Consider the following 12,691-nt stretch of genomic DNA (forward strand, 5'->3'; position numbering starts at 1 on the left):
CCGAGATGGACGGAACACTTCTGCTTTCCTACCTCACACGTGTGTGCTGGTCTAGGATTCTGGATTTTACTTCGGACCCCAGCCTGATGGCTCATGCCCCATCTGCAGGCTGCCCCTAGCCCCAAGGATCTTGAAGCAGGTGGTGAGATGCAGGCGGCCTTAGCCCCCTGTCTCCTACCCACCATCCTGCTGTGCCCTCCAAGAGTGCAGTCTGGCCACGAGCCCTTGGTTTCCCTACTGTGTCCCATGCCCACCACTCTCAGTGCCCCAAGAGTTTCTAGAAGTTTCTCACTTCCATCTCTTCCTGTTTACTGCTTCTTCTCTGAGGCGCACCCTCTGGCCCCTGAAGTATGATCATTTCAATAGCTTCCAGCTTCCGGCCCTTGCTAGCTACCCTCACCATCCCACTAGCCACTGCCCTTAATGCCACTTTTGTCCTGACCCCCTAGGTCATCACAGGGCTACCCATGTCCCTGGTTCTTAGCTTCTCTGGGAAAGTCATCATCGTCTGCTTTTTGAACACGGTACCGACCTCTTTGTCTCACTAAAGGTATCCGTCTACTCAGAGTTCCTACCACTGCTCTTCCAAAATATTCTAGTGCAGTCTCCTATGTGCCCTGCCCCTGAGTCTCTGAGGCCTGGGTTGGCACTGCTGTTCTACTCCTGGTTTCCCGTGACTTGTCACATAATTGCCTGATTTAACCTTGACCCAAGCACCTTCCTACAGTCAATTAGAAGTCATTCTTCATGGAATGTATTTCCAAGACGAAAATCAAGAAATAATTCAAATGTCCCAAAAGAAGGGAAACAGAATGTGAATTCTTGGGTAGAGACTCCAAGGGGATGTAGAGGTGTGTGTGTGTGTGTGTGTGTGTGTGTGTGTGTATGTGTGTGTGTGTGTGTATGTGTGTGTGTGTGTAGCTGGTAGCAAGATGGGCAAAATGTATTCAGTAACATTAAATGATAAACAAAACAGGATCTAAATTTTGTTTGTGTTTTTGTGTTGTTTTCAAAATAAACAAGAAAAACGACTGGAAGGAAGCCCCTTCATCCCTCGTGTCTCTGTTGGGACATTAAGTTCTGTCACAGAAGAGAGAAAAAGTGTTTGTCGTACATTGTTGTACACCTACACTTAAACATGGCCATGTCAGGGGGTGGGGTTATGGGTGATTTCTGTGCTCTGCTCCTCTTATAAGAAGAAAGACCCCAGCACTATTTTGATGGGAGTGACATGTTGCCGGCATGACACCTGCCCAAGTGTCCCTTTCTGGGACCTGGTGGCAGAGATTCCAGAAGGTAGGCCCTTCAGGGAGAAGCGGAGGAGGTAGACTGCCCCTGCTGACCTGTTGCCCTTGGTTCTGCAACCTTGGGTTGAGCAGGGCAAGTTGAACCTGGGGAGAGCGGTAGGATGGGTGTCACCCCTGTTCCCTTTGCAGTTTGTGGTATTTTTACCATCTCTTTCGGGCACAGCCATCAGGCCTGGGCTCTGGCCTGGGCGTATTAAGGAGGTGGCACCGGGTGGGAACCACAGCAGGGATGGCCAACAGTCCCCAGACTGTGGCTGCTCATTCTCACGGTCACTCTGTGCAGCAGGCTGTGCTTGCAGTGAAGGACTCCCACCCCAGCCTGACAGCAGCTAGCAGGGTCTCGTCTTTCTGCCACTCTGCCCCTTACCTGCCACCCATGGAGGCAGGGACAAACTTTGCCAGGAGGACAAACTTCTTCTATGCGGGAAGGCTGTTGGTAGGCTCCCACTAGGCTTGAGAATGGAGCGGTTTTGGGGAAAAGGAGAAACTCTCTCTCCGGAATCTAGAACAGGACCTGGCACCTGTGGGTACTCAATCATCAAATGCATGGGGACATGTCCTGTGCTCCTCGACAGGAGGCCTGCCCATCAAACAAAGCAAAAGGATAAAATATCTTTGAAGCCAAGGGACTTGGAATTGAATTGTCCAGCTCGCCCCCTCCTCCAGGAAGTCTCCCCCTCCCCCCACCATTGGTATAAACAAAGACAGTGACAATCTGCTCTTCTTCTTCTTCTTCTTCTTCTTCTTCTTCTTCTTCTTCTTTTAGGCTTATTTAACTTTTTATTTTATGTGCATTGGTGTGACGTTGTCAGATCCCCTGCAACTGGATCTTCAGATAGTTGTGAGCTGCCATGCGGGTGCTGGGAATTGAACCCGGGTCCTCTGGAAGAGCAGTCAGTGCTCTTAACCACTGAGCCATCTCTCCAGCCCCCAATATGCTCTTCTCTCATGAGGTTACGATCCTGCTTCCTAAGCCATGGTCAGGGGCAGAGGGATGGCCTTACCTGCCTGGCCCTTGGTGACAAGGATGATCGTAACATTCACACAACCGCAGCATCAGCCCAGGGCGGGTGCTCAACACAAGTCTGTCTAACGCCCACCTGGACTTCAATTCTTGCTTCTGCCCTGAAGCAGCTCCCGCCTCCAGGGAACTAAAGTGCCTTTGAGCCCATGGAGTTGGCGAGATTTTGCTCATCTAGGGCCCAGGCCTATGAACTCCCAGGCTGCTCATACGGGTCCATCTCTGTCGAGTTCTTTCAGCAGTCAGATATCCTAATGTCCCCTTTCCTATGGCATCTCCAAGTCTGGTCACCACCATCAGCGAAGGACTCTCAGCAGCAACCATTCCTGGACCAGTCTTGGAAACCTACTCCTGACCATGGTGCTCCCCATGCTGGACTCCGACACCAGGGCTCCCCATGTTGGGTCCCTGACCCTGGGGCTCCCCATGCTGGACTCCTGACCCTGAGTCTCACCATACTGAGATCTTGACACTGGGGCTTCCACATTAGGTAGCTGATTCGAAAGAACGAGTAGACACTCCTCCCAGGGAGCGCTCCCGTAGACAGTGACCCTGTGTGATCACTCAGCCTCTCCAGATAACTCAAACCCTGTCTCAGCCCTGGCAGGGTCTGGCCAGAACACTGCTCTAGAGACAATAGCAGAGTTGGAGGCTGGCAATGAGGTCCTCACTACAAAAGATTAGCATTCCCCCCCTCCCACCCCCCAGAGAGAAGGTACATTTGTTGGCAGCAAGTTCACAGTTGGGTGGGAAACATGCCAGCTTCAAAGGACATCTCTAGTGTGCAGTGAACATCTTTTTGTTTGTTTGTTTGTTTTGTTTTTGAGACAGGGTTTCTCTGTGTAGCCCTGGCCATACTGGAACTCACTCTATAGACCAGACTGACTTCGAACTCAAGAGATCCACCTGCCTCTGCCTCCTGAGTGTTGGAATTAATGGCGTGCGCCACCACCACCACCCAGAGTGCAGTGGAAATCTTAACTGGCTATTAAGAGAGCCATTAGTTAATAGGTTTGCATGGGGACTAACAGACAACTCAGTAAGTGTGCCTCAAAAAAAACAAAACAAAACAAACAAACAAAAATAAAAACGTGTGCTAGCAAGGGTCCCAGGTCACGCTGCTCGGCACACTCCCTGAGGAGCTGGCAGGGATGCAGGAGACATCCCAGGTGACCTGCAGGTGGGCACCGGTTAGGTAGAAGAGGTAGTATCTGGCAAGACGGGCTAGCTGCTAAAGGACTGAGATACGAGAGAAAGCAGCCGAAAGGACAAGGAGAACCTGGAGCAGTTCCTGCATGGAGATCACAGGAAGTCAGGCTTTTTGAGGACTGTTTGCCCTCTAGGACTGAGGTTCTGCGTCACTGGATTCAGTCTGCAGGCCGAAAATACTTAGAAAGACTTTGCATCTACGCTGAACATGCACAGACTTTTTCCTCATCATTGTCCCCTGCACAATCAAGTGTAACAACTATTTGTACTGTACTGGGTGTCATAACTAATTCAGGGGTGGGTTAAAGTGTATGGCGGGATGTTCATGAGCCGTATACAAATACTGTTGTATTTTATATAAGGGACTTAAGCATCTGTACATTTGGGGTGGGGCAAGTGGAATTAGTCTCCATGGATACCAAGGAAGGATGGGCATACTTTGTGTCAGGCCCTGGGCCCTGGAGGTGTCCTGACTGACCCCATCAGATTGTGGAGTCCCATTCTGCAGAGGAGGAAATGGAGGTCAAGTGGCTTGCTCAAGTTCATGCACTTAGTAAGCGGTGGAGCCAGGATTTGACTCAGGCTGGCTGGCTCCAAAGCCCACAGGCCTCACCGCTGACAAACTAATTAGTCTGAATTAATATGACTGCACTGGACTCCAGTCTAGAGTATGTTCTGTACGTGTCTCTGGTAGCGGGTGAGACTGGGGGACTGCTGGGTCTGGGGCCCTGGGGTGAGAGGAGGTGTGGCGGTTGCCCCTGGGAGAGACAGGCAGGCAGGCAGCCAGCTGGGTTGTGTAAGTCACAGCCCACATCATGCGAGCCACTGGCATAGGGGCCAGAGGAGCTCTCCTTCCACCTGGAATATACTCCACTTGGAATATACACCTGAAAGGAACACTGGGGCAGCTCCAGGAGGCCAGAGTCCTCCAAGTCCCACCTAGACATGGGTACATCTGTAGGCAAGGCATCTCCTTAGCGCACCTCACACTGCCCAGTGTGAGGCTGACCCTTGCTCAGACACCAAGCGTGGTATCAAATCCCAGTTAAACCTTTCCCACAAGGCTGTTTGAACTCTGTCCTCTCTCTGTCCCCTCCCAAGTTGACCCTGGGTGACTAGCATTCACTTTCATACTCCAATGGCCTTTGGCTTTCCCAGGAATCTCTCCAATGTCTCCCTTTGGCTGTCTGCAGGATTGTCCTCCCAAGGGTCTCAGAAGGGTCAACAGACCAAGAAGGTGGCAGATGTCAGCTATGTGGAAGTGGTCCTGGAGTATGAAGCGTGGTGTTTGAGAGGGGAGAGGGCAGAGGTCACCATCAACACCCATGCACTCTACCCCCTCTTTCTAGGTGATACCTTCCTCTGCTGTTTGCCAAAGGTCACTTAAGCGATGGATAGTTCTATGTGGTCCCAGAATTGAAAGGTACTCGTTTTCTCAGGTAGTTCCTAAGGTGACTCAAAAGATGTGTCCCACAGAGTCTTTGGAGTGAGGAGACTTCTGTGGGAGGCCTATGTCATGGAGATGCCAAGGAGAGGGGAGGCGTGCTGTTGAAGGGACAGAGGTGTCTGTCTGTGCGGCCTCCAGATGTCATCTGCTCATCCCCAGGTCTGACAAGGCAGTTGCCCAGAGCAGGAAGGATCACACTGGATGAATTTTGGTTGTTTCTGGAGCTGCTTTTACTGCCATGATTATCACAGTTTGTCATGACCCCAAGCATGACTTCCCACACTTGTAAAGTGGGATTCCTCTAACGGGTTGAGAGAACACTGCAAGAGTAAAGTCCAGAACCCAAGAGAAGGACAATATTCACTAAAATTATGGGATTACTTCATATGTAACCTGGAACCATTCCACAGATCCGGAGGCCTTTGGTAATTCCTGTGTACGTTTCCTTGGTAGTTGTGATGTAGCTAAGAATTTTCCTCCTGTGTTTGCCCTCCGACCTACAAAATATAACTTTGAAGTTATATTTTGATGCATTCCCGGCTGTTCGAGCTGAACCATCTGAAAATAAGTTGGTATGATGCACACTTACACAGCCACACAGATATCCTACCCACATATACAAAGATTGCCCCTGAGTTCTTTCTGGTTTGTTTTGGTTCTTGGAGACAGGGTCTCATATAGCCCAGGCTGTCAAACTCACTATGAGGTTGATCTTCCTGCCCTCGCCTCCAAAGTGCAAGAATTACAGACACGTGTTAGCACAGCCAGCTTCCTAGTTCTTTCCTGCATCATCCACTATGGTCAGCCTGACCTCAGAGCTCGGGCCTGACTCCAGTGTAGTTTCAGCTCAGGGCTCACCATAGCAAGCCCCTCTCATGGGAGAAACATTAAAAACAATTACAGCGGCGAGTCACTTAATGGTGTCGACGTGCTCTGAGAAACGCAATGCTGTGTGGGCATCACAGGGGCGGATTATGAAAACTGAGGTGGCAACATCATCGCTGGTGATATAATCCTATGGAGCCACCCGCTTGGCCACTGCCCGAAGCCGCTGTGTCTGTGTATGAGTGTTACACGCGGAGCCCGTGGTAACACAAGTTCATCAAAGTGTCTCGGATTGTGGAAGTCCAAAGAAACAGGGAACTGGATCAATTCCTTGTGCTATAAGGAGGGGAAGAAGTAAGGGCAGGAAGGAGAGGCAGGAGGGAAGAGATGGGGAAAGATGAGCGAGTGGCTTCATGTCTTTGCTGAGTTATGTAAGATCTCGGACGTTATGGCATTAGCCTTGAAGTTATATTTGATCTGACTCTTACAAGAATGGGGATGGTATGCAGATCCTTGCTAGGCTAGGTAAGCCCTACACACCTGAGCTAAATCCTCACCCTTAGTGTCTGAATTCAAAAAGTAAGGATAGGATCATACCTAGAGAAGTCAAACAGTGTATGTGCCTGTGAACGCCCCCACTTCCAGTTGGCACCTAATTTTTCCCCTCTTGGCATTGTACCTGAGTGTTGTTGATAGGTAAACAGAAGGTGATAATTCTTGTTTTCATTTGTAAAAGTTATATTATATGAATCAATTTTGACACTATTAATAGCAACATTTATCTCACCATTAGGTACTGTTCCTAACTTTCCTGTGTCAGGCTGTGGGATGACCCTATCCTCAGGACTCGAGCGGGTTCCCCCGGGCTGCTTCTTCTAATCCCATGCCAGAAGCAAATCCGGTGCTGCCACAGTGCGCTGTGCCGGCAAAGGGGTAGTTCTTGAGAGCCTGCAGTCGCAGGAACTGAAACTGAGTCAGAGGGAATGTGAACTGCGGAGCTCTGATTGCTCTGCCGTGGGAAAGCAGGGGCCAGGGGAGAAGTGGGTCACTGGGTCATGTTTCTCGGGTGCAGCCCCGAATACTGCCGAGTTAAAGCAAGACCTGTCTCTGTGTGCCTGTGTGAGTGAGAGACAGACAGATATATACAGAATATATATGGGGGGGGCGGGTTCCCACAGGATGACTCATTTTATCTTCCTGGTAATCCAGATGGGGTCACCCTTCCAAAGGCCATGTTCACGGGCAGAATTTTTTAACAGGGGTATTCTGACTTTCTAGAAAAAGGCCAACATCAACACCAGAAAACCCGTTCTCAGGTCTGTAGGGATAATAGCTGCTGTTTCTCAAACACTACTGAGAGCCAGGCTCCCCACTTGGTACCTGGTGTGTCTTCCCCACTAGGGTCTACCCCCTCTTTCAGAGGTGAGGGTAAGAAAGCGCAGTTAAGTAGCAGCACTAGCTGGAGCTGGCTGCCCTACTGAGCTCCTGTCCAAGGGCCTCCTGATTCTGCATTAGTGACTTCGTGTGAGGGGCGTGAAGCTGATTCTGGTGGGGTTATTTACACTTGGGAATTGGCAAGCAGGCCATAGTACTCAGGGTCCGGGTTTTTTTTCTGTCTTTTTTTCCCCCTTTAAATCACAAGGGAGTTGGTTGTTAGATATTTATCAGCTGCTAAGTGGGCAGACCCAGGATTTGAATGTAAAAGTCTTTCTCATTCGGAAGCTCACACTGTTTGCAGATTATGTCTCAGGAAGTTGGCTTCAGTGTAGACAGTGGGGCCTTGGAAGCCTCATTACTCCAAGTCAGTGGAACTAACTACGGTCTATTATTCCTTCTTTAGGGACAGTATTAGTAAACTCAAGTATTAGTAAACACACTTTTTGCTGCAAATCCTTTCCTTGGGGAGGTGTGAAAGTCTACTATCTACTCCCTCCTCCTAAGATCAAGCGGGGGTGTGAGCCACCAAAGTTCACTCCAGGGAACCAATGGGTTTATCAGGCGTACTTATTGAGGGTCACAACGGAAGGTCTGCACCTAGCATGCAGGGTGACCCTTCATGGCTGTGTGGAAAGTCCCCTCCCGTAATCCTTCCCTCCCTAAACCCTCTAGTCCTCCTCAGGGGCGGAAGGACCATGACAATTAGGGAAGAACCTGGTTTGTAGGTGTGGTCTCTGCATACTCCAGTGAGGATCCCATGGCCCTCCCAGCCCCCTCCCTCCAAGAGGCAACAACTGTCAACAAAAGCCCACCTGGAATGCTCTTTTGGGAGCAGGCCCAGCAAAGATGGCGGCAGTTTGGCTTGCCTTAAATTACAAGGGTTGAGTAATTTAGGTGGGATTTACAAGGTAGTAATAATGCGCTCTCCTCTATGGCACTTGGCTTCTTGAAAGCATTTTATAGCCATTCACTAATTAGTCCTCTGCTGTACTCTGGGAGCAGGTACAATGCTTCCTGATGGGCAAAGCCACAAACTGTAAAAGCACACAAGGACCCTCACTCCACCGGGGTAAAAATCACACAGCCTCGTGTCTGAATCCATATGAAGCCATGGTGGTCGATTTCTTTTTCTTCCCCCACCAATATTTTTTCGTGTGTGTGTGTGTGTGTGTGTGTGTGTGTGTGAGAGAGAGAGAGAGAGAGAGAGAGAGAGAGAGAGAGAGAGAGCCAGCGAGTGCCTTACCAGAGAGCATGTGTGGAGGTGAGAGGACAAATCTCTAGGACCTGGCTCTCTCCCTCCACCTTGTTTGGAGGCAAGGTTTTTCTGTCTTCTTTCTTCTCCTTTGCTGTCTTTGAGACCTCCTGTCCCACTGTGTCTGTCTCCGGTCTCAGCACAGGAGCGTCGTGGTTACAGATGCAGACCACGACCTTCAGTGTGGGTTCCGAGGGCTGAACCGAGGCCATCGAGCTCACGTGGCAAGTGTCTTCTACCCTCTGGCCCCATTTCCCCTTAAGATCAGTCCAAACTCTCCCTGGAGGAAGCGAGCTGACCGTCTTTGTGAACACCGTCTCTTAACCCCAAACTTATGCATAGTACATCACTCTTTCCTGGGAAAGATAAAAGAGCCTCAATGTGGTCCCCAGACCCATGGGGTGTCTGCCGTCATCTTCAGCTATGCCTGCTCCCTCATCACAGATGGGCTGTTGACTGCTGATGCTCCCCCTCCCCTGGAAGGAGGGGGCTAGGAGGGCCATGGACCATCACCTGAGTATCCAGAGGCCACTCCCCAAACCAACTGTAAACAATTCTGCCCGACCTGGAGGCTCTGAGAAGGGATAAAGCAGGGGTTCTCAACCTGTGGGTCATGACCCCTCTGGGGGTCACCTAAGACCACTGGAAAACAGAGATCCACGTTACAGTTCATAACAGGAGAATTGCAGCAGTATGCAGTAGCACGGAAATAACTTTATGGTTGGGGTCACCACAATATGAGGAACTGTATTAAAGGGTCACAGCACTAAGAAGGTTGAGAACCACTGAACTAGAGGATTTAGGGAGGGAAGGATTAGGGGAGGGGACTGGCTACACAGTCATGCTGGGTACAGCAGATCATCCAGAGTGGTTGCTTAAGGTCCCCCGGAAGGTAACCCCTCACCTGTGGAGAGTTCTGTCTTGCCTGGCTGGAGTTGATGGGTTGACACCTTCAACCCCTCTGATGCTGTTTCCTCGTCCGCTGGTCAGGACTTGACCCCTGCCACTGGCTTACCTGTGAAGCTACCCTGAGCCCGCCCTGAGACTGTGCTTCCTAGACAGACTGGGTCTGCCTCACTCAGAGGCGAGGATGCCATTAACCGTCTGGCTAGCCTGGGCATGCCAACCCTAGAGATTAACAAGGGCAAGATGGGGACAGCAGCAGATTGTACTGTAGCTACGGCTGCGGGCTCTGCTACCGGCTGCGGGCTCTGCTACCGGCTGCAGGCTCTGCTACGGGTTGCGGGCTCTGCTACCGGCGAGTGCAGAGGGTCATTATCTGTATATACTACCCCACCCCAGAGCTGGCCATGCCTGCCAGGTCCCAAGGAATCCTGGCTCCATCAGCTCTTCACTCAGTGGCCAGTAAAGCCCCATGCATGGCCCTCCTTGGTTACAGGGTAGCTAGGATAATCCTAAGCAACTATGTCATGGAGCCTTAAGGCAGTGTTTTTCGACCTGTGGGTCGTAATCCCTTGGGTCAAGATTGTGGGTTGAATGACCCTTTCACAGGGTCACCCAAGACATGGGAAAACAGATATTTATGATTCACAGCAGTAGAAAAATTATAGTTATGAAGTAGCAATGAAAATAATTTTATGGTTGGGGGTCACCACAGCATGGGGAGCCATGTTAAAGGGTCGCAGAATTAGGAAGGTCGAGAACCGCTGCCTTAGCGGGAGGTCTTGGAGCTCAGTATACAACTGCCCTGGAGAGGGAACGGCAAGAAGAGACTCCAGTGTGAACACCCAGCAGACTCCTCGGGGAGTTCCACTAAGCCGTAAAGGCTCACACTCCAGTTCGTGGGAGTCTGCTCGCAGTCCTACGCCGGGGATGAGTACAGGAGTTCCTGAAAAGCTCCCTGGGAGATTCTGGTGAGCTGAGGCCAGTATTTGGTTTAGCCCCACTTCTGGTATTACGGACACGAAGGGACTGACAGCCTTGAGTCATACAGCCAGTTCACGGCAGAGCGAGATGTGGACGCAGGATTACTCTGTCCTGGGAATTCCCAAGGGTGGTGAGCACAGGCAGCTCCCCAGCTGACAGCCCAGCTCACACATCTGTTTCAGCTCCTTTCTAGTTTCTTGAGAACACTGCTGGTTCTGGGGGATAGAGGGAAGAAAGGGCCCAGAGCTCCTTCCTGTCTGGGCTCATGTGGTAAAACCTGGCTCTAAGAGCCACCGCAAGGCCAAAGGAACAGGGAGCAGGACTGAATGTACCCCGCAGGAGGAACCTCAGCTTCACAGAGCCGGAGGGAGTCAGGCCAGCCACTCCGTGCTCTTGCCCTCTGTGCACCGCAAGCTGCCTTCAGGGCAGGAACACTACGCTGGACGTGTGTGCAGGCCTTGTCAAGAGGTCCAATGGGAAGCTCTGTGAGGCCCAGCTGCTCCCTGAACACCACTGTGCTTTGTGTGGAGTTCCCAGAGTCCCCTGGCCACCATTCTTCCCTCTGGACACGGATGGGAGGTAGAGGACGGAGTGAGAGACCACCACCATGGCTTTTATGTAGCCCGGACTGGCCTCAAACTTGTGATCCTCCTGCTCAATTCTTCTGAGCGCTGAGGTGACAAGCAGGCCCCATATGCCTGGTGTCCCCAGCTTTGATCCTGCCTGGCTGCAGAGCTGCCAGCCAGCCTGAGGTGAGATGTCAGACAACCACCAGTGACAGCCCTTGACCCCCAGATTTTGTCTCCCATAAATAATGCACATAGCGCCACAATAGCTCAAGCAGCTCCCATAGGCCCAAAGAGATAGGGAAGACTAGAACCCACAAAGGAGCTGGTGACCAGCATGGTGCTGGGATCCAAGAATTATTGAGTGCTGGCGCTGGGCCTGTGGAGTGGGCAATTGAACCCTAGAGATTCAGAATTTTTTGGTCAACTCTTCTCCAGTAGAAGACTTCTCCAACTGGAAATGTGTATGTTGAGGCGCACACAACCTTGACACTAGTTTAGGTGGGGTAGGGAGAAGCGAAGGGTGTTCAACCAAAATTTAAACTTTGAAAGTCCTTTAGGACAAAGACTTGAAAGAAGGGTGTGTGTGATCATGATATTTTATTTTCCTTGGAAGACTTCTGCATCAGAAAGGAGTTTATTTCTTCCGGCTAAGAAATGTGAAGAGGACAGAGGGAGCAACCAGCAATGATGGGTGCTAGGATTCGGGGTTCTACCAGCCAGCTCAAGTCTGGGCTCCAGTAGAGTAGGGCTGTGTGGGACAGGCAGTGCTGCTGTATGAGCAAAAGACCGCCATGAAGACTTTCCAAGAGGCTTCCAGGAAGCGGCCTGCGTGCTGACAGCGTGTGGACGGAGCAGTCTGGTTGGCTGTCTCAACACTGGTGTTTCCTAGAGCTTTCCATTGGCAAATGCAGCCTCCTGGAACTGCGGGACAAAGGTTTTGAAATAAGCCCTGGTGGGAAAGAGGGGAGAAATAAAACTGTGGTTAGCACAAACAGCTTGAACAAAAAAATGTGACTCAGGGCTTGCGACCTAACTTGGAACAATTGTGATTTACTTCATGCGACCTGGGATGGACTCTCCTCCTCTCAGAGGCAAAGCCTCTGGATTGTTCAAGGGAGGTGCATGCAGCTCACCCCTGTGCTCCCTCTCCTGGGAATTCAAAGGACCTGTTTGATGACCTTCCTGCCTGCCAGGTTTACTAGACACTCACCCTGAGAGTCTACTGCCTTTCCTAGGAGAAAGATGGGGTTCGATCCAAGCTCTAAGTCAGAGAGCCACAGTGACACCCAGTCACTTCCATGACTGAAGATATCATCATGGCCATAGTCTCCTAAGTTGAATCTGGGACTTCATAAAGGTCTAATAATGGTTCCTAAATGAGTTATGGTTTGTATTTATTTCTAAAACACACGTGCAGTTTAGTTTCCTGGCTGGGCTTTGGGAGAACCTTCTAAAGACAGACAGAATCTGGGAGAGAACACACGACTTTCTGGATACCCGATTTTTTCACTTTAGATAAAGTGTGACTCTGCAGCCGAGCTAGTCTGGCTCTCACTACATAGCTGAGGCAAGCCTAGAACTCAAAACCCTAGGCTGGCCCCTAACTCCCAGTAATTCTCCTGTCTCAGTTTACCCAGTGATGGTATTAAAGATATGAGCCACCATGGTTGGCCCAGACACCTAGATTTCTAGTCTGCAGAGAGAAAGTCACGTTCCACGTCAGCAGACGGAATGTGT

General features: G+C 50.7%; 1 protein-coding gene across 1 annotated transcript in view; it reads right to left on the minus strand.

Moving 5' to 3' along the window:
* Positions 1-11,543: 11,543 nt before the first annotated feature.
* Positions 11,544-12,691, minus strand: part of Babam2 (BRISC and BRCA1 A complex member 2) — a 388,193-nt gene continuing 387,045 nt past the window's right edge. Inside the window, exon 12 of the mRNA XM_057773524.1 lies at positions 11,544-11,903. Coding sequence (XP_057629507.1) covers positions 11,840-11,903 — 64 coding nt within the window. The 3' untranslated portion in view covers positions 11,544-11,839. The remainder of the gene's footprint in view (positions 11,904-12,691) is intronic.

The sequence above is a fragment of the Chionomys nivalis genome, chromosome 1 (genome assembly GCF_950005125.1).
Source record: "Chionomys nivalis chromosome 1, mChiNiv1.1, whole genome shotgun sequence".
In the NCBI taxonomy this organism is placed as follows: Eukaryota; Metazoa; Chordata; class Mammalia; order Rodentia; family Cricetidae; genus Chionomys; species Chionomys nivalis.